Genomic DNA, 22,309 nt, shown 5'->3' on the forward strand with positions numbered 1-22,309 from the left:
TGCTGCTTGTTGAAGGCAGATGGATACCCCCCGGCCAGCATGGGGCTCCTCCACCCTGCATCCCGTGGCTCCCTACGGACGGCCCTGCCCCTCCCCGGAGCCCCGCAGGTGTGTGGGGGTGTCAGGCCCTCAGGGACCCTGTGGGGACGAGAGATCCACGCGTGCAGCGGGGTCGGGACAGCGCAGCCCCGTCTCCCGGGGGCTTCTCCCGGCTGCACGGCCCGGGTGGGTGGGAGTGTGTGGTCGTGCGTGTGCATGCGTGCACGTGTGTGCACTAGCATCTGCGTGCGAGTCCGCCCGCGGGTGTGCGCGCAGGGGGCGCGGGCGGGGGAGGCGAAAGGGGGCCGGTTCTGCAGCGGGTGGCTCCCAGCCTCCCCCGCCCCCTTCCCTCTGGGTCCGCTCCTCGCTCCGGCTCGCATTTTATCGCAGGCGGCCGGCGCAGCCCCCTCTCCCCAGCCCCGGCCCCGGCCCCGGCCCCCGCCCACCCCCGGGGTGGAGGCAGCCGCGCCGAGCCGCCCGCGGGAAGCAGGCACCGCTCCGCCGGGCTCCGCGCCCCTCCGCGCCCCTCCGCGGGGCCATGCAGCGCCCCTGCCCCCCCGCTACCGGCCGTGCCCCTCGCCCCGCCGCCCCCCGCGCAGCCTGAGCGCCTCGCGGGGGCTCCGCGCCCCTCCGCGCCCCTCCGCGCCCGGCGGTGGGACGGGGCCGGCGGAGGCAGAGCCGGCACAGCGAAGCTCCGCGGCTCTGCGCGACTCCCCCTCCCCGCCCCGGCCATGGGGAAGGGGCTGGAGGGGACGGCGGCCCGCTGCGGGCTGGGACTGGGATACCTGCTGCAGACCGTGGTGCTCCCCGCCCTGGCCGTCCTGGGGGCCAGCCGGCCCGGCTCCGCGGCGCAAGGTAAGGCGGGGGATGGATGGGTGGGTGGGTGAGTGGCTGAAGGGGCGCCGCGGGCTCAAAATGCGAATTTTTGCCGTGAATATATTTTTTTTTCTGTGCGTATACACGCAAGCAGCGCATTCCCCCGCATGCACGGCCCCCGCCGGCGTCTGGGGGTCCGGTCGCCCCCGCCGGGTCGGGTTTGTGCTTGCTGAGTACGGCCGGGACAGGCGTTTCCCTGCACTCCGTCCTCCGGCGGGGCACCGAGGCCGGAGCGGCGGCTGCGGGCTGAAGGACCCCCGGCAGCCCTGCGGGGCGGGGGAGCGGCGCGGCGCCGTGCGCCCGGGGGCCGGCAAGGTGCGGTGCGGAGTGGTGCGGTGCGGTGCGGAGCGTGGGAAGGGCAGGTGCGAGGCGGGCGCCCCTCCGCAGCCGCACAGCCCTGCCCCGGGGCTCTGCGGGCGGTGGTCACTCGTGAGCCCCCCGTCTCTCACCCACACCCTTCTTCTGCGTGCCTAAAACATGATACACCCGAAGGGAGTTACCGTGTTTCTGTGTTTATGGAGTGTTGTTGGGGTTTGGGGTTTTTTTTTGTTTGTTTGTTTTAGTTTTTTTTTTTCCCTTTTCCCCCTCCCCTGTCGGGGGTTCTGAAGTACATCTAGATCTATTGCCCTGTAGCCCATGTATAAATTCCCCTTTCCAAGTGAAAATGTCTTGCTTTTCAGCGCGTGTTTAGCGATGTCTTGAGAGCATCACAAAGAGCCCTGGCTCAGTGTGTCACCCACCGGGCAGACAGCCACAGCAGGAGGCTTTTTCTTCTGCGAGCTGATGCCGGATAAACTTTCTCGGTGCTTTTCTTCTCTCTTCCCAGGAGTTAGACCTGAAGTGGAAATGGGTGGCTTTTGCTGGGAAATACTTTTCTACAACCTCCTCAGCACTGGAGAGAGAGAGAAAGAGAGAGAGAGAGAGAGAGGGTGCTGCTGCATGTGGGCAGGGCTGTGCATAGCAAGGATGTGCGGGTTCATTAAAGCACTTGGAAAACCTGGTTATATGGTTAACAAGAGAAAAGGAATTTTAGAAGCTGTTTTGATTGGGTTTGGGTTCTTTTTTTGCCCCCATATATGCTACCAAGAAATAATAATATGCACCAAAGCTTTGATATGGAGTTGTTAGCATAATGCCAGTAGAAGAATGCTTGGCTTTCCCCCCACCATCTCTGTGGAGAGGCACTTGAGACGGCTGCACAGACCTGGCCCCGTGCTCTCACCCAGCCGTTACAAAGTGCACTCCTCTGTGCCAGGAGAGCGGTGCCGGCTGCTCTGACTCCCGGTGCCCCTGGCAGGCTTTTGGGAGCTGTAGGCTTGCTGCTGGTGGGCTGGATGCCCTGTACATCGTGTCCGTAGACGTAACAGTGCTAATCCATTTCCTGCTGATACTTACTGCATCCTCAGAGTTACATTCCCTCGCCCATACAGGGTGTTTATCTTGCAGGAGTATCAGAAACCTTGTCGTGCAAAAGGGGTAGCAGAGAACGAGAGTGCAAAAATCCCTTATGCATCGTGTCATGTTTCTTCTGGGTCTTATGTACCATCGTTTCCTTTTGCTGGACATGTTTGAGATAGGACAGGTTTGATGTGACGTATTTAAAGGTTTTAATAGTACCACGTGCCCATAAGACCTAGATGTCCGTGGGTATATATCGGTCTGTGAGATGGGGGAGTATTGAAGAGGAAAGATCCTCTCCGATGGTTGGACCTGGAGCAGAAAGGAGCCTGCCCGCTCTGCTGGCAGGACGCGGGTGATTCACATGACAGATGGCCTGAGCGGGGAAGAGAGGACCCCCTGCGTTCGGCTGTTTCAGAGCGCTCATCTCAGTGTCACAGGGCATACCCCACGCTTTCAGATGGTTTCTCCTTTCCGCGTGCACCCTCCATAACACAGCGCTGCGGGACAGAAATGCCATGAGTGGAGGGGAGCCAGGGTGAAGGGCGGCACATGTGTGGGACCTGTCACAGGACACAGGTGTGCTCACCTACCCAGAACGGGACGGAGAGCTCTCCAGCAACGCTTCCTGTTGTGCAGTGTGTGATAAACTTTCACAACAGAGCGGAAAATCCAGGGAATGTGGTTGGGATATAGTTATTCATCTTGGACTTGTTTTTCCATGCGTGCTTTTAGTTTTATTTCCTGTTTGTTAGGACCAGGCACAGAATTAGGGTGCAGACCTGGTTTTGGCATCTTTCCCAGAGCTGAGGGGTTTTCTGATTGGTGTTTGCCGTGGGGATCTTCATGTATGTATGTGTGTGTGTGCATGGTGCTTCAGTGAGGCAATGAATCAACAGTTTAACTATGCCCTCTTCAGGAAGTTTTCTCATCATATAGCACCGGGCAAAGTTTTCCCTCCGTTTTATTTATATGTTTATAAAAATGCATGAACATTGAAATGATTCTTACCTAACTTCTTTTGCCAAAGTCCTCCTCCATTCAGTCTGTCTCCTTCAAAATGGAGGCACCCCTCTAGTCTTTTTGGTTGCAGTCCTCTGAGAGCAGTACAAGTGGGAAACTCCAAACTGGTCTTGGTCCTCCGATTTTTCAACGGGTCTGGAGCCAGCTGACTTGGTTTTAATTGTGCAAAAGAAATTCAGTCTTCCTTTGTGGTACTTTGAAAAGGAGAAAAAACTTAAAGCGGTGTGTTCATATAGCAAACACAGTTACGGTTTAGAAAGAGGAGGAGGGGAAGGGAAAGAGGGTGAGTGCATTTTTTTAGTATTGCTGCTAGTATTATTTCTTGTTTGCTTTTCTTCTCCATTCCCCAGCTATCTTTATCTTTTGAAGCAGGCTAAGGAGGCTGTGAGCATTGCTGGGGCTTCTGCTTTCATGCCTTCCTTTTCCATTGCCTCATGGAAAATAAATTTATTAACTGAGTAGTTGGTGGACCAATACACTTTTTGTTTTATTAGCATTTCTTATCTTCTTATCTGAAGCTGTCTAAGTATTTTTCTGCTGTTATCAGGAGAGAACAGGAAGTGGCCACAATGATGGAGACAGCCCTTAATTCTCCAAGTGGGGTGAACGGGGCCAGAGTGGTTGGTTATCAAGGCAGAATCAACTCAGATCTGGTGTTCGCTGCATTCATTGTACCTCTGCAATAAGCTACATCAGATTGGGAATTCAAACATCCCAAAGTGAGAGAAAGAGCAATGGCATTTCAGTGCCATCTCCTGTAAGAGCAGCTTCTCCTTTGGCTCTTCAGTCAGCAGAGTCTGGGTTACTGGATTTCAGCCCTGGTGCTTCCCGACTTCTCCTCCCCCTCCAATCTTTGGGTGTTAAAACTGTTTAAGGACTTATCCTGTGGCCCCACCTTTTTGGGGGGGTAGGTGGGTTGAGAGGGAGGGCCAGGCTGTCTGTCTGTAGTCACAAGCATGGTTCAGACAGCTTTATGGCTTAATAATGATGGCATAAGAGATGGAGAGAAAAACTAAAGGGACTGCTTATTAATGATTGTTGTTTCAGTTGTCCCTTTACAACAAAAAGTACCTTTTTTTTATGCTTGACCCCTCAAACCTAATTAAATCAAAGTGATAATTTAAAAAGAAAACTGTAAAAGAGCCACGTGTGCAGATATTTGACTTGCCCCAGCATAGTCTGTATTAGCAACAGCAGCAGTTTGAAAATGCTTGGTGCGGAAAAAGTGAAATATAACGTGAGTGTACGAACCTTTTGGGAATGCACTTCTTAATTAAGTACCTAAACGCATCTTGTTGAAAAACAGGCGGGGGGGGAGGGGGGGGGAAGAACTTAATTATCTTGATGTATCAGTGGACTGCTTGTGTTTGATCATGTGGATGTAGTAGTATTTGTATTAGTAAAGCGAGGGCCAAGTAGTATTTCGCTGTGGATAAACCTACTTGGAACACGTATTTGTTTTAAAACAATGTGCTCTGGCAGATTTCGGTGACGCTGACAAGTTTGGGCTGGATGTGGTAGCCCATACTGGCCCTGAGTAGCGTTTTAGTACTGCAGTAGGCTTTGCTGAAAGCAAAGCAGCCACTGGGTTTCCTTTGCTGGCTGAGGTGCAATTTAAGCAGGATTAAAATGAAGTGGATGGATCTGTCCGTGGAGGAGGGATTCCTCCCCGGGTGGGCTTCTCTTCCTCCGGCTCTAGTCTCTAGCAGCTGGTTGCAACAGTTATGGGAAAAAAGTGTGTACATCAAATACAGCCCCCTTCTGATGGCTTTTCAGCATTACTGTCGGTGTCATTTATTCCTCTGTACAATAAGAATGCCTGAGTGTATCTGAACACTTCCATAATTGCTGTGCATATTTACACTTAATCATCTTACGTGGATCATTGAGCATACAACTTTTCTCTTTTTTTCCCTTTGGTAATGGTCTCGAACCCCAATTATTCACTATATTTTGGGACTAGCTTTGTGTGTGACATCCAAAGTCAGAAACAGGAAACAGCATTAACCATATTAAAAAGATTTTCCTAATTTAATTTTCCAAATACAGTACGTCTGAAAACAGGAATACAACTCTGTGCCAAGGCCAGGCAAATCAGTTCCATAGCTGGCCTGCTCAGCAAGAGAGAAGAAAATGTGGATTGTATTTATTAGACATTTTCAAGTAAATATCTTGATTTTTATGCAAGTTGAAGAGTGTTGTTTTGAGGCGCAGTCTTCTAGTTCAGCTGAATAGGATGCAAAGCAACATCATTTCCCATGCAAGGCGAGAGGAGCCCAGGCTGACTAGGACAACAACTGAGTATTTCTGTACAGTGTATGGCCAGAGTTTTGTGTACATGTAGAATACTAAGGAGAACTGTACTTTGAAAAGTGAAGCTACATTTATTTCATGCTACCAGCTAAGTAATCTTGCTTGGAGTAACCCATTTTATAGTGTATAGCTATATTTCTTGCTTCCTGGTGTCTTTCTGGATTTTTAAATCATTGGACTTCCAAGCAATCAGTTCTGTTTACTTTTTCTGGAAAAAGGCACAGAAGTTGCTTTTGCTGCTTATCAGAAAAATGTTTTAATTGCTGTTGTGAAGGGGAATTCCTAGGTAAATTTGCATTGCTCAAAGTAGTGAACAGTTTGCTGCGATTTAGTCAGAGAAGTCGACTCAACGTGTTTCTCAAATGTTCAGATCGTTGGTTTGGTTTGCCATTGAAAACACATCACTGGAGGCTATCTTTGAAATAAAAGTTAATTTAATCGTGGCTGCTCTGCCTGTGCAATACGTTTCACATAACTATCTAAATGTCACAATAGGGAAAAATGGCATTCCCTTTCCCGTTCCCTCTTTGCTCCCTTTCGAGTGGGGAGAGGGCTGTGCTAGTTTATCAAGTGCACGTCTTGTTAGCCACCCAGTGGAGGTATTCAAGTTTAGCAGGCAGCGATCTTGGCATCGGTGCCAATAAAGCAGTAATTACATCGCCTGTCATTTTCATTAGCCATCTTTGTTTTCACGTTCGACTTGGAGGTATAAAACAGCGCCAGTTTTTAAAGCGTAAATCGAGGATTAAAAGCAAGGAGTAAGAGATGAGCAGCAGTTTTCCAGTTGGCTACAACCTCCATCAACACAGTGGCAGAATAATGTTGTGCAGAGGCACAGTTCAGTGCTAACTGCTTCCAAGGACTGAAGGGATGGTGGTGTTTTAAGTGATTTATAGCGTGTGCTCGGTAGAGTCCGGTCTGGGGAGCAGGCGCCCCTGGAGCTTTCCATCATAACATTATCCAAGAGGCAATCTGAAGGAAATGGTATTAAGTCTTCTGGGAGGCAAACTGTATCCAAAGAAAGACTTAGTTTGAGTCATTTGTAAGCAAGCATTTGAAATCATGCTAAAAGGGAAATGGTTGTAAAGAAGCTTATGTCAAACAAATAGGAACAACAAAATTCCCCTTAATTTTGCATGTACTTTGCTTCCCTATGTTTAATTTAATGGGGTCACCCACAGATACTCTGACCCCAAACTCCAGCGGTGTGATGGGGAGAGGATTTATTTAGTATTGTCACTGTTTTTGTGATAGGTCTGCTTAAACATTTTGCAGAGCGTCGGTTGTGGTTTTTGTATTTAGATTTGTCTTTCTCAGGTAAGGATGTAGCATAAAACTGACTGTAAGCTGTGGACGTGCACACTAGCCAGAGAATGTAAAAGAAAGCCCCAAACTGTAGTTGCTTTCCAGTCGCTTTCCTCGAGGCTGGCCCTGCTCGTACAAACGACACGCACAAGTAAGGCGCAGCAGGCGCAGCTGCCAGAGGTTTTCCCAGCTTCCAGTAACCTCAGATGCTTGTATACAGCTTTCCCTAGGTAGTCATCATTAGATCAGCTTCCTGTTTGCTTTTATAACTCCATCCCAAATCACACGTACGTTAAGCAGGAAACATGAGATTTCCTCCTAATTCATCAATCTGGGTTTTAGGGAGTCCCTTTATAGGCTGGCACATTATTATCTAAAAGTTTGGACTTTAAGCTTAATGTAAAAATAGTTTCACTTAAAAATCTCCTTTTTATCAACACTGATGTAAAAAAAAAAAAATTCCTTTTTGTTTATTTGCTGGTGGGAGGTTGGAAAAAACCAAGAAACCTTAATAAAAAACCAGAAAGGATTAAGTTATTTTAGTGAAAAGGTCAATAAAGCTTCAAATATTTATCTCACTGGCCAAACAGTTTTTATTTCCACTTACATTTTTCCATATATTTCAACCAGCCTAGTGAAAAACCTCATGGATAAAGTTGACTTACAGTCCTGGTTAAGGTGCTTTACAACACTTTCTAGGTTTCACTCTCTCACTCTCTCTCCTTTTTTTTTTTTTTCCTAATCACTCTGATTTTACTGTAATGCAGATTGAGGTAGAGACCCAGATTCTCTCAGTGGTGCCAGACATGCCCTTAATGCTGCCAGGGAAGGGCAGGCAACACTGATTTTAGGTGAGTACCTTTGCTATTCCCCAAGCACAAGCAGTGCTGCTCCACCTTGCATGACTGTGCAATAATCCCATCAAGGCAGGGACATCCCCTGTGTTAGTGTGTGATGCTGCAGTACATCAGTGCCTCCCCAAATTCTCACTTCCCTTTGTTATGAGAGCTACACAGGCAGGACAGGAAGAGGCAGCCAAGAAGCTGTGCATGCTCATCTCAGCTGGTGATACCTCCCATGGGGGGACATGTGCAGATGTGTCTTCAGGATAGCTCGGCTACGTGTTTGCATTGCCAGAGACAATGGGAGGTTCTCATTTGTCACGTTGTGTTAGCTGTTTAATCTTTAATCCATCTCGCTGGATTTGGGGGACAGCTCTATTTATCTCTATTTGATGGAGAGACACAAGGGGAATTGCCTAAGGGTGCAAAGCAAATGGGTCGGGAAGACAAAATGTGAACTCAAGGCTTCTAAGTACCCGAGACTGTTTGGTGCTCCAGTCTGTCCTCCTCCTTGTCTGACAATCCCAAAAATAGATGCTATGGGGCAATGCTACGTTGAAGGCTCTCAGGTGCTTTCCCAGTGTCGAATGTGTTGGGTCTTGCTAATGGTTTCTTTATATCTGCTGGTATCTAGAAAAACATAGAAAAGATGAAGGGCAAACCCATATGCCGTTACTCAGAAACAGGGGTGCTTCCTGGACGCTCTGAGTTTTCGGTGACAGGCGGTTTGGGAGGACATAATTTGCCCACTGAAATTCATGGTTTTATCCCGAATTTGGAGGGAGAAAGAGCGGATGCAGCGTATGACTGCAGCACTGTCGTAAATGGAATAAGGATCGCTGCCTTGGGTTGTTTTGTTTCATTTGGGTTTAATCTGCAATCCAGGACTGTCTTATTCAACCGTACTTCATTCATCTGAATGAACAACTTGTGCTCCAAAGGACCCTGTTGCCTGATGAGTCATAAAAGTTATGGGGTCGCCTAGGCAATTAAATCAGTATCTTTTTTTCTCTTGTTGAGGTAACATTATCAACAGTAATGCTAAGGAGCTCAGATAGGTTTTACTGGCCTAGCAACAACTGAGCATTTTCTTGTTAGGTAGCTCCTGCCAATCCCTTTTTTAGTTATTTTCAAGTAGTAAAGTAGCTTTATTTCTTAGTCTCATATTGAGTGAGAGGTTGAAATGTTAAGCTCTGTGGATTAATGGTGTATCCTTTGAGAAAAAGGAAAGCTTGCGTTTTTCTTGCTCCCCAGAGTGCTGGATGCGATTGTTTGAGAAATCTTGGATTTCATCAGCTAGATACAAGGAGACATGCAAGTAAGCCCTGAATGATCTGTCAAAAAGAGGTTGACTCTATCGCAGTCGTTTTGGAAACTTGTTTGAACTGATAGTTGTTCCCCAGGCATTTCTTTGCTCGAATTTAATGCATTTCACGTCAGGCTGTGAAAAGTGATCACCACAGGATTATTAGTAATTCAAAGCTTCTTGGAGAGCTATCTTCCAACCATAAATTTGCTAAAATAGGCCTGGAACATGAATTGCTGCAGTCTTATGACATGGTGTATTTATTGTTTAAATACATCGCTTGTCTTATCCAGTCCCAACATATGTGTTTATACTGGAAAGTTTACATAGTAAGCGAAAACAATAACGTGGTCTCACTGAATGAGGTTAATTGCAGTTCACTCATTCTGGAATCGAGCAGTAAGAAGTGGGACAGAATAGCAAGTGAGGCTAATTCTGTTCTCATGTGCGTTGGATTTACCTACACTGACTGTAGCGCAGGTAATTACCAGGAGTAACTCGGAGTACAGGCATGCGCACTGCCTGTACTCCGAATTAATTTTTTCTTTCATTAATATACTAACTAGTTTTGCCAGTTGTTCACGGAGTTAGCACGGATGTGTTCTTCTCACCCTTCCCTACAACATTAACAGCTTCCTCTGCCTGCCTGGTTACTGTCCAGCTCTACAGATACAAACGATGAGTGGCCGTGACTAGCGGTGAACACCTGGGGCTAACAGGGTAAGGGTGAGGTTTCCAGGCTGAATTTTCAGGTTGGCTGCAGTCAGATGAGACTGCAGAGAAACCTCTGCTGCGCAAGTCTTTATTTTAGGATTAGGACAAAACTCAGTGGTGCTTTCAGCTAGGAGGAGATAAAGCTTCCCCTGTCAAACTCAGTCACTTCAGATCTGAAAATCAGAGTTGATTATGGAAACAAGAAGTCTGACTAGTTAAGGGATGGGGCTGTAATTAGATGGCGGTGAATGCGCCCTTGTACCAGTGCTGTTCACTGAAAATCTCGCTGAATTGGCTCATGAACTACTAGTGTTTCTTGCTCTAAGCTTTTGGCCCCGAAGCTGCACTAGTTTTTGGCAAGTCCTCATCCCCATTACAAATTCCTTTCATGCAGACGTTGCAAACGTAGCTTTAGGGACTTCCTTTCTGCTTCCTCACCAGTTTCTGAAGGTGAGGGAAACTTTTTCAGTTTCTCGCTCAAATAAAATGCAGTGATGTTCTTATGCAGCAGATCTCTGCTGGCGAGAACGTGAGTGCTGGTTTTCCTTCTCTTCCCATTTGCTACAGCACAGCTATTTTACAGGAGGAAGTTCCCAATTTCTTAGTTCCAAAGTAACTAGACAGTTTGTAGCTAGAAAGTTCAGTACTAGGACATGCCAGTTTACTGTCAGTTTCCTTCTGTTTGTTTTTGGTTTTTTTTAAATCCCTAGTACTTAAACCAAGGATAGGCTTACACTATACAAGGCCAGGTTATGACTACCAACAGATATAGCTCCATTAATTTCAAAGCCAGCACGCAGCAGAAGCTGTATTAAAAATATGTCGACACAGTGGAGTGAGGCTCTAGAATGGACAGACCTTATTCTCACCTTTTTTGCTTTTAAGCTCAATAATTTGAATAATTTTCTGGCTTTCTATTTCCCTTACGTGTAGTGACGTGGCTCTTTGCTGTAGAGAGATTAATACAGTACCTCACTAGAAAGTGTGTTGGTGAGATTCTTCCAGGTAGATGTTTTTTCTCTCGGGTTTTGTCACGTTATTTCGTATAAGAACACTGACAGCCAAATGTCACCAACTGGAGGCAGATATCCACATAAATATCTATTGCATACAAATGTGTGGCAATTTTCTGCCTCAGCAATCAGTGTTTTTTTTTAACTAAAGACCTCTACTGCTAAAAGCATGGGCTTTGAAGGCTTGAGTTAGAAATGCCACCTGGTAGCTGGTAACAAACACGGTTATTATCCTGGTTTAGGCAGTAGAATGAGAAGTGCCATGTGTCTTTCACAAGCACTGGAAGAGGCAAAATTGTTCAGCTCCTGCTAGCTTTTGTCCTTTGCTTGTCCTGCACTGTTTCTGTATAGATATTTTTTTCTTCTGCTAAGTGTTATATATTATTTCTGTTTGGTAAACACAGCTATTAGATAAAACCTTCCAAGTTTCGGGGAAAAAAAAAAGTCCTCATTTACTTACTTGCTTTGTAAACATTTCTATCATTTTGAAGTCTCAAGAGGAAAGTCTTAAATTTGCATTTATAAGAAATATTTGCAAAGAAAACTGAATTAAAGTGACGAAGTGACGTTGTGTGGACTATTTGTCTACTACGGTTTACTGATGAGCTTATTTTATGAGTACTTTGTTTCGCTGCGAAGGTTTTCTTTTAGGGAAATCAATTGATGTCAGTACTTCGATCAAATTTTGCTTTCTGTCCGATTAGTTTCACTGGTTTGCTTGGGATTTACTCACCGGAACAAGCCAAGGAAAATTCAGTCTTTTGCCTTTAAAGTTTTATATCCGCTAGTACCAATGCAGAACACATATTTCGCTTGTGGAGGCCGGGCTGAGGTTAAGTTGGTTTTAAAGATAACAGTAGATTCCAGCGTCCTTGCATTTGTTTTGTATTTGGTGACAGTCACTAAATCAGAGGAAGGAATGTTCAAACAACACACTTGAGGAAAAGTGATTTTTGTAAAAAGGGCCCATTCCTGCTAATAGCCAGTAACTGCACATAACCCCACTGACATTAAAAGTCCATTAGCTAAGCCCAGTTTAAACAGCAGCTGATGCTATGTCAGCTCAATGTGTGTTGGAATTTTTCATGTAACGCAGCAATAGCACGTCTGTAATTTTTCTAAAACTATGTACATTAAGGAAAGCATCTGATAGTAGTAAGATGAAGAGTTCACATTAAAGTAGGGAGAATTGTAATCAAACCAAAGTTACCATCTGGTTGCATTAACAAGAAGCAAAAATGATTACGAGAAAAGCAGGGAGTGTCAGGTTTCTGAATTAAAGCTAGATTAGCAAACCTAGTGTACAGGCTTCTGTAACACAGGCTAACCACAGAGTTGCTTATCTGCTTGGGTCTTTATCATTAAATACACTATGACCCTTTTCAATAAAAGTTTCTACTGAAGTCAGTAAGGTGCTTCATCATGTGGAGCACTGGGTTGCCTTGGGGAAAAGAAGATGATTTGCTGGCTATTTAGGAAATACGTCTCATTACTGCAGTGTGAAAGCATTTAAACCTGTCCAGATAGGGTTTGTATGCCTATGGTCTTAAATTCTAATTAACCATTAGCACAGCAAATAGCATCTACCCATCTGTATCAAAAAGAGGGTTGAGAAGTATGGTGGAAAAATGGTGCATGCTTGGTAAAGGGAAGCGTGACAGGCGATGAACTTGTTATTCATCTTCAAAAGCAACCAGCAGGCTGAGGTCCGAGTACTGCAGTCTTGGGACCCACTGAAGCACGGTTTAGCACCCGGTTTGGCAACTGGTCTAATTCTGAAAAGTCACTTTGAAGTCTGCTTTGAAAATAGATCTTGTGTTATAAAGCCATTGTGGAAACAGGCGGAGGGTTGCTTTGTAAGTTAATGCAAGAGCTGGAAACAGAGAGGTAATTAGTCGCTTACTGACATGCTCCCAAGTACAGTGAAGTGTTACTGTAACCTCCTCTGCCTTCTTTTTGCTATTATCCATCCATTAGTGAAACCTTGTACAAGTACTGACAGGCGTACAGCTTAAATACCCACTGCAAAAACCCTCCAAACGCATCTGGAGGGCTGACTTAAATTCTTAACAAACTGTTAGTAGTGCAAAACTCTTGAATGTGTCATGAGGCTGCACTTGAATTATTTTGTCTTCCCAAGCTGAAGGAGTTGATATCAGTAGCATGCCCAGAGCAGATCATGTGTCTGCGAACCACAGGGTTTAAGGAGAATAATTCAATTGCATTTTTTTCCCCCCTCTGGAATATAACATGTAAACATATTACTGAAATAAAGCCTGGTTTTAATTACAAGCAGTAACTTTTTCATGTTGACAGATTTTCACATGGAAAGCTTTACTGAAAATGAGAGAAGACCTTTTTGCCATCATTAGTTCTTGCTGCTTAGTGCTTTTATCAAGTACAGTAAAATACTGTTTGTAATTAATTCCAGGCTTATATGGACATGTTTAATATAATTGCCAAACAAAATCCTGTTTACTAACATATTGCTTGTGAAACTAGTCTGAATAATCTGGTCTCTAGCACACATAAATCAAGCAGTAATAATAGCTGTAAATATTTCACAATATACTTGGAGTGCTTTGATTTTAATACTGAACCCACTTTTGGGTTTTAAGGATAAAACATGGGTCAGAAGTGAATTTTCCCATATGTTCTTTCTTAATCTCTTGCACTACTTTGCCTGAAAGTTATTTAAAAAAATCATTATTGTATTTGATTATAAAAAAGCAAATACATACACGTTCATGAGCTGGGAGAATTATATAATTGAATTATGCTGGAGCTAACAAAATCACGCCGCTCACATTGGCACAGGACAGTTGCTGTAATGCAGCCATGAATATTTTTCATTGGAAAAGGCATTGCAGTGCCAATACTTTTTGTCTTTCTCAAAATTTTACTATTTTTATCTCTCTAGATGTCTGTATATTCTGTACTAAGCCTGAAGCACATTGCATAAAACTCTTCGAAGCAGCCGGTTGTGTAGCTGATTTGGCTGTGAAACCAAAGGTAACCAGAAGTCAGGCTTGTAGTGGAGTGCTGGGGGACCTACAAGACTGGGCCCTCTCTTTCTGGGAAGGCTTTGAGCCTGTATTTAAAAAGAAGGAGGAAAGGGAGGCCCATAGTCTGCCTACTGTGGAATATTTGAGGTGTAGCACAAGGCTACTAAACCATCTTTGTGAGTTAGGACTGTGCATGTAGCTTGTCCAGTTCCACGTAAGGCCTTGAAATTTTAGGAAAGATTTATAATTATCCCTCAAGTCATTTTCCCCTGCCCCAAAGAAGGACCTTGAGAAACACTGGTGTAAAACAAAACATTTTGCAATTTTTGTTTACTTTTGAATGTACTTTAACCTCTAAAATAAAATAAGAAATAAAGTAACCAAAGTACTATTTTGAAAGACAAATTTGAAAAATGTTCACTTTGGGGATATTTTTTTTACCCCTGTTCTGAAGTTGGATTCCTTCACTGAAGTTGGTATAAATTTTCAAATGTTTCAGCCATTGCGCTCTCTGAAGAAATTATCAGTCTCCAAAACTGTGCCAGGCTCCTTCACGAACGCTGTCTCCTTTCAGCCATGAGCCTCTCAAACCTAGGACTCCAGCCCCCAAAATAAAAGGCCCAAGTAAACAATTTTCAGGTGGGCGATGACGTTGGGAAATGTTGCAGGAGTTATTTTTTTTTTTCCCTGCCTCCTCGACGGGATGAACAAAGCCTGTGGGTGTGTTCAGCTCTCTGAGATGTGTGTCCGTGCAAAGGCAGCCCCTGGGCACAGGACGGATAGGACAAACGGAAACTGCAGGGTGTCTTGGCTGCTCCCCTGTGCGCTGGGGAGTGGGGGTCTGCAGGGGTGGCCCCTGTGAGGAGAAGGAGGAGGCGATCATCCAGGTGCTGGAGCTAAGATCTTCCTGCAGCCCCTGGAGAGACTAGGCTGGAGCAGGTTTATCCAGGGGGACTGCAGCCCGTGGGAAGGACCCACGCTGGAGCAGGTGGAAAAGCAGTTTAAGAGGTCTAGCAGATTTTCTTTTTTTTTTGGTAGGACGCAGATGAAGATCTGTGGCAAAACTGCAACACTGAGTTGCCATTAATATTTTCTGCAGTTAGTTAAGGACAATAAATGATTGCATGAAGTCATTTATGCAAGCAGAACCCTGTTTGGGATGTTCTGATTGTGTCAGCTCTCAGTGATATGTCTGACTTTAACATGATTTTCCCAAGGTTTCTGCTGTTACGCTATCTAGGATATCTAGCCATTTTGGAATTTGATGGGCTCATACCAATGCATTTCTGACTCTCAAGTTATGAAAAGGGTTCTTATTTGACTAAAATATGTAAGGGCTTTCTAGAGTATTTGCTTCTTTTTCTTCTCTATGTACATCTAAAGAAAGATAGTCTGACTGTTCTTGTCAAAGTTCCTTGTTTTGAGCCATGGACTGTAGCACTTCCGTGGAAGTAAGTTAGTGGGGAATTGTATTTGCCACATGGTCTGTAAGATCAAAGTTACTCTTAAAATGCTATTACTTTTTGCCAACCACTGAAGTTTAGTTTCTTTGAGTAAAGTAACTCTTACCCACGGTGCAAGGTAAAAACTATTGTATTGCTTGTTTTCTGAAATGGCATCTGAAAAATAAATAGAAATACTGGCCTATTTATTATCACTTGTGCACGTTAGAAAATAAATGTATCAGGTAAGGCTTGGCTAAAGGCAGTCCTTAAAAAAAAATAACTGATCATTAAAGAATATGATTTTTCATCTAACTTAGCCTTGCTTTTAGATGGTCAATATTTTAAGATACATCAATATATCTTGATCAGTATAGTAACACATGGTGTCATCATCTTGTGATCAGTATCAAGTGTAGCTATCAACACCCCACGGGCACCTAGGAGTACATAGGTACTATTTGCAAAGGTGTTACTGTAAAATATGCAGCAGGTTGTTGTCACTAGAGAGATCACAGGGGTTCCTGAATGCAGTACTTTTGGAAAGCTGAAGTCCCAATTCTTGGTTTTCTGTAGTATGAGAACTTGCATTGAAGTGTGAGTCATTGCTTGAGAACATTGCAGTGCATGAACAATATTAAATTGCTTTGTTATGTGTATGTGCAGGCTGCATCCAGACGCAGTCATTGGGAAGTTATTAGTATATATAATTACCTAACCACAAGGAATTTCTGGACTGGAATAGCTTATGTAAGCCTACGTGTTTCCTTCCCACAAACCCAGCTTAAAGGTTCATGCAAGCCTTTTGCCAAGGAAATATGTTACTGACTTTGAAATATTATTTGGGAGAATGCACATACATGTGAGGGTAAAGAGCTCACCTGATAGTAGCCCTCGCTTCAAAATTCAGTTCTTCTCACTTGTGCTCTGGGTTGTTTATCAAATGCTGGGTTGTTTGCTATTAGGCGATGTAACCTTTAGATTTCAGCTGCCACCATTAGATAATCTTCAGCATGAGCCTTCCTACAGAAGGCAAAATTATTAACGAGAATTTGTGCAACATGACGTTTTCATGACTTGAGGGCTGCCAGGTATGAATTGCGTGTACAAAAACCAAGTAGTTGTAGCAGTGTAGGTCTGGAATTTGAGGTGGCCAAAGGTGTTTTGATTAGCGAGAAATGGATACCAGCTGGCTTATTTATGCATATAAATATATATAACTGTATTTAGTTGCACAGGTAAATTGTGTATGCCACTTAGCCCCATCTGTTCCTAATAAATTTCAGCCCACGGGCTCTAGGATTTGAAACTTCCGATTATGCTTGGATAGGTGAACTTTCTAAGTGGACGAGCTGACCTTCACAAAATGCGTTTGCAGCTGAGCCTCTCATTTTGTGTAAAACAACACAGCGTCCCCGAGTTCAGGGAGTGCCTCGGTCCTGCACCAGCTGAGGGTTGTTAACGGTTACCATTTCTGTAAGACTGTATTCATGGTGGAGAGATTTCTATCTCATCTGTTTGGACAGAAAAAATTTCCATGACTCTAAGAGCGCTTTTAAAAGAACAGAAAGAAAGGAGCAGACCTTGCAGAGTACATCAGAGAGCGACCTGGTGTTAACAAAGAGAATCTTTGCCACTAAAATGAGGAGGAAAATGTTTGTATCTTTACAAGATCTTGTCCCATGTAAGAGAGCTTACAGAAAAGATAGGCATCTAGAATGGCAATTATTGGGTAAAATGCTGTTTTATGACTACAAGTTGTTTGGGGCTTTTTATTTTTTAAAACGAAAATTTTCTGTGGAAGTTTTTGCAGCCACCCACCACCCCACCGATGCAAAGACTTAGTAATTAAAATGAAAAGGCTGTATGTTCGCAATGGCCCCGCTCTCTGCGGTTGGTTGTTCTGAGAACATCACCCTGCTTCTGAGCAAAACTTGAGATGAACTTTTCTCAGCAGGTCTCTGTACTATCGAGGCTGTCTTTCTAACGATGGCAATGACTGGTCACTTTTGATCGTCTTAGAGGATATTTGCAAAAGCAAAAATAAAACTCAGTTTTCCTCATTGTCTTCTCTCAAAGTAGGCAATGGACTATTAAAACAAACAAAAAATGACCTGTTAGGATTAGCAGTTTCAAATATTAATTAGCAGTGGGAAAAATGCATTTCTTTGGAGAAATAAGAGTTTTGAATACGCTACAGTATTTATTTCCCTGGGTGGTAAGACAAATACTGCACTGTATAAAGAAGTTAAAGCATCCTCTTTTCCCCAAAATACATGTTTATAAACACAAGGTATAGACTAAACATTCTTTTCTCTTGCATGAAGACTTGGGATGGGAACAAACATGTCTGTGGGATTTGGGGCTGGAGAAAGGCGGTGTTTTGATTCTCCGGCTAAATAAAAAATATGTTTTGGGGAGCAGAGTAGTATGTATTTACTAGCCACTTGAAAACCACAAAACAGACACAATGCACGCAGGCGGTCCGTTTAAAGGTTACAGAAACATGTTATGCCTGATGCTACTTGAGGCAAGAAAGGGAAGATGGTGATAAAGGAACTGCTGCATTTTGTTAGGACACCGGCACGCCCGAAGCAGACGGGCCCTGCCTGATGACCGCGAGGGGCCATGCAGTCATCTCACACCGGTAGTTGTTTGCAGTCGAGTAGACTGAATGTGGCCCTGACATAAAACAGGGGAAGTGGTTAGGAGACAGGCTGGGAATTACCAGAAGCAGGTGCCCATAAATAAAATGCCAGAGAAATGTTTGAAGAGGCAAATGCTGCTTTGGGAAGGAACTCAGGATCCTTGGTTCAGGCTGGAAGACCTGATATGAGCTGAGGCAAGCAGGGAGGAAGAACAACTTGAAAACAACAAAAAAAAGTCACATGAATTTAAGTTTTGGTTTGTTTGTTGTTGTTGATTATTTTTTTTTTAATGAATGTGCCATTATCTATATGAACTATCTAAGATATTGTGGCTGTGAAGCATATTAAATAACAGGTACTTTAAAAACAAGACAAATAATATTGCCACCAGGTTATCTCTTAATGTTGTGGATCTCTTGATTTGACTTGGGTTTTTTTTTTTTATGCAAGGCTGTTCCTTATCCACATCAGAAGTCTTGCAGAAGTGGGAGGAGAGCACTTAAAACAATTTTCTGAATTGGTCCATCTAGCTGCTAAAAAATATATCAGAGCATCTTTATTACCTTTGAATATCTTGTGAGGAAACTGTAAAACCAAAGGCAACATAAAATGGGATTCCACAGGCTGAGTGAAGAATTTGGAGCTAAATAGATTTGAAGCCTCAGTGAAAAGGCCATGGATCAGGCCCTTGTTTTTGAGTGCTAACGCTGCTGCCAGGGCAGAGCCATTTGTTGTCAGTGACCCTCCTGTTGGGATGCAGAGGTAGGTGTCATTTTGATGGGCTTGCTGGGTATGCTAAGCTGTAAACTACATAGAAGGAACCAGCAAAAAGTCAGTTTAAGCATTGTGGGGTTTCATACCTGTGGAAAAATATCAAAGGAAAATTGAAGCGCAAGGCGTAAAGGCATGGTTCTGTAGAAATCCTTTCTCTTGTGAGCAGTCCTATTAACCTTTGAAGTGTGATGACACTTCTGCAAGGATCTGTGTTTCAGTGTGTGAGTAATGCCATGCCTCTAATATGCAGCTTTTCAAGGTTGTGGCCTAAAATGAGTAGTCCCAGCAAAGGTTCCCAATAGGATCAGGAACAGTCCCTTAGGAAGGAGTTCAGAGCAGGAACATAACTCCTCTGAAGAACCCTTAATCTAAACTCCCCATTGCAGGAGCTCTCATCAGAGGAGTCTTGATGATGTCTATTGATTACATTTTTTTTCGTATCTTAAAGAATAAATCGAAAGATCATTTTTTATATCGGTGTGCAAGGAGTTTTATTGATTCTCTTTTATGAGGCATTAATGAAATCTATAGAAGCCTAACGAGATTGTATAGTTAAACTTGGCAAGATTGCCTACTCTTTTTACATGTGCAGAAAAGGGAAAATACAATGTTCCATTTTGGCAGTTTAAATTATGTGGGAGTGAATGAATTTCATGGAATCAAATACCTCTTAGCACAGAAAGAGAGCATGATGTATCTATACTAACCCATTAACTCCAAAATGTGCTTAGCAGAGATTTTTTTTTGAATACTTTGTTTTCCTGCCTAATGGTACCACATATTTATCACTATGAAAATAAGCAGGGAAGTCAGTCACTCATTACGCATGCCAGAAATGCCTTCCGTAGTCACAATGGTGGTATGTCAAGGCTCTGTCCCACTTTAAAAGAACAGGCATGATTTATTCTGGAAATAGACCAAAATGGACCAATCTGTCTCAAAAATATGAAGCTGGGATCAATTTTGCGAAGTTAAAATAAACAATAGTCACACTTGGCCCAGTATGTTAAGCTAACAGAGGAAGAAATGTAAAGAGCTGAGGATATCTATGGATTTGGGTTGGTAGATCATGAAACATGATACACTGGATTAAAAAATTATCCACTAACTTAAAAACTATGAATAATAAAATTTGGGAAGGATTTTCAGTGTATTATTGCACTCCACATTATTTTCTTAAACATATTTTCTTTTTATACTGCTTAAATTAATGAAGATCGTCTTGGCTATGAAGTACAAAGCTAATGCCCCCTGAGAAAGGATGCTTTTGCATAGTGAAAGCTCAGACCACACTCGTCAGAAGATCCGAAGCCTCTGAGTGAATGTTGTGCATTTTTATTTGCAGTAGGAAAAACATATCGGAGAGAGGCAAGTATAATTATCCCCCTTTTCAGATGGAAACCAGAGGAGTGGGAGGCAGCACTGGGGAGTGAGCAGACACAGGAATTCCCCTCTGGTGGGCTCACAGAAAACATGGAAATAATTTGTGGTATGAAGATGGCTGGTGTTCCTTGTTTCCATCAAAAGGCCATGGAGAATGTAGGAAGCGGGTGCTGGGTTTTTACACCACAGTCTGATTTGTGACAGCCTAGCTGCTGCTGGCCCACCTCGGCTTTGCTGCTCATCCTCATCGGGTGGTCAGCAAGCTGCTGGCCCAGACAAAATTAGGAGTGGGGCTCCTAATCCTGAGTTTTGGCTCCACAGACCTGCAGTGAGAACAGCGGCTGGCTGCAAAAGCCCAGCTAGAGAAGCCCTGTCCCGCAGAGCTGTTGGTCCTGCTTTGCCGGCGCCTCTGAGGACCAGCCTGCCCTGGCTTGCTCCAGCCTCCTCGCCTAGGTGCGCGAGTTTGTGTGACTCTAATGACACCCTTCCCGTGGCTTTTCTGTTGCTCATAAGAGCTTACTTTTCTCCCCACTGGATGGACAGTCTTCCCAGAGCATTTCTGAGGCTGTTTTAGCAGTGAGGGTGAGGGGATGCAGCTCTGCCACTACCCCCGTGCCTTTTGGGGGCCGTGCTCGGCAGGTGGCTGTGCTGGGTTTCTCACGAAGGAGCCACAGTGCAATGCTGCATGCTCCAAATCTGCACAGCTGGGAGTCCCTCAGGGTCTTGGTGCAGTTTCTCAAGAGAAGTGCCCTCACTCTGCCCCTGTGTTGGGCACCAGCTGTATTTGAAGAGGGTGGAACGGGCTGGAGATGCTGGTCTGGAGTTACCAGAGGAGCGTCACATAGTGGGTCAAGGCTTTGCCTGTGCCTAGAGGGTGAATGGCTTTGCTTCCCGTTCTGGAGCTTCAGTCTCCTTCGGTGCGCTACAGAATCAGGCTGTAAAGAGGTACATCCCAACACACAGAAGCAGTCTTTAGCTTGGCTCTTGCACTTTTATTAGCTGTTGTAAAACTGGGGGCTAGATGTTGCTGTGTTTCTCAGCTTATGAAACAGGTACAAGTCAATTCCCCTCTTTGTATTTTTTTAAAGTCATATTATGTGTTCCATTACTGGTTTGGATTTTGAGTAATGACCGTTCAGGCTGTGGTGTTATGAAGTTATGTCTGTGCTAGAGGACAGAGATCTGAAGTACTTATTTCCTCCTTTGGAAGATGCATCTGGAAATTCCATTGCTTGGGTCTCCCTGGGTGGGAGCACCCCCAGAAACCAGCTGGAGTAACCTTCTGAGATACTGTAAGAAAACTGCAGGATTACCTGAGCAATATGCCTATAATGCATTGCAGGATGTCAGTGAATCGAAGAGGGACAGGAAGGCATGATATATATATATATATACAAAACACAAAAAATAAGTGTTTCCTTGTTTTCCTTGTGAACATTTTGGTTAAACTTTCTTGTAGTTTTCAGTTGTCAATACATCAGTAGATTTATATATCTGCAAGTTAAAAACATTTTGATGGCTGTTAATATTTAGTTTCTACTTCAGGTAAGCTACTGAATTCTTTTATTCATTGATCAAACACTGAATTCTTTTACGTATTCATCAAACAAGCATTTAGGGTTAAAGGTTACCAAGAAGTATTTGGACCCTGACATTCTAGTAATAATATAAGGGGTAAGCACAACTGTATCCACTATCTCCAGCTACGTTTCTAGGTAGTGCATTTCCAAGAAGGCAAAAAGACTATTTGGTGGATGTAAAGCTGAAGAGAGATAGTTGGGATTAATCAATCCTTTGCAAACATAGTATGTGCTCCAGAAATAGCTACTTTTTCTTCCTGGGAGTGTGCTTGAGACAGAGCGTGCAGTAAGCAATGGCTTTGGTGGCCAGGGTGGGGGGTAGGAGAGAGGGTGCTGAGTTGTCTAAAATTGCTCCTGCACAATCCAGCTGACAATAGAAATGGGTGCAAACAAATCTGGTTTAGCTGTCAGTACCTCACAACATCAGGCAAAGGTAGCAACACGTAGCAGTCAGAGGAGGCATCTGGCTGCTGAGGAGTGACGGCCACATGTGCAGTGCTGGTGACTCAGCTTTCTTTGTCCCTGAACTGTGCACGCCAGCCTCTGTGTGCTTGCAGGTGAGTACCCCTGCCAGTGCTGATGATGTGTCTATCAGTAAAATAAAACCTGTTACGAGGCCTTTGCCACGGATGTTGCTGCCTAGCCCTC

General features: G+C 44.2%; 1 protein-coding gene across 2 annotated transcripts in view; it reads left to right on the forward strand.

Moving 5' to 3' along the window:
* The first annotated feature begins 404 nt into the window (after nucleotides 1-404).
* Nucleotides 405-22,309, forward strand: part of UNC5C (unc-5 netrin receptor C) — a 275,494-nt gene continuing 253,589 nt past the window's right edge. The window contains exon 1 of one of the 2 annotated variants that reach the window (XM_075090796.1): nucleotides 405-894. In XM_075090796.1, the coding sequence (XP_074946897.1) occupies nucleotides 771-894 (124 nt within the window). In that variant the 5' untranslated portion in view covers nucleotides 405-770. The remainder of the gene's footprint in view (nucleotides 895-22,309) is intronic. The other variant, XM_075090795.1, reaches the window with a different exon arrangement.

The sequence above is a fragment of the Phalacrocorax aristotelis genome, chromosome 4 (genome assembly GCF_949628215.1).
Source record: "Phalacrocorax aristotelis chromosome 4, bGulAri2.1, whole genome shotgun sequence".
Classification (NCBI taxonomy): domain Eukaryota; kingdom Metazoa; phylum Chordata; class Aves; order Suliformes; family Phalacrocoracidae; genus Phalacrocorax; species Phalacrocorax aristotelis.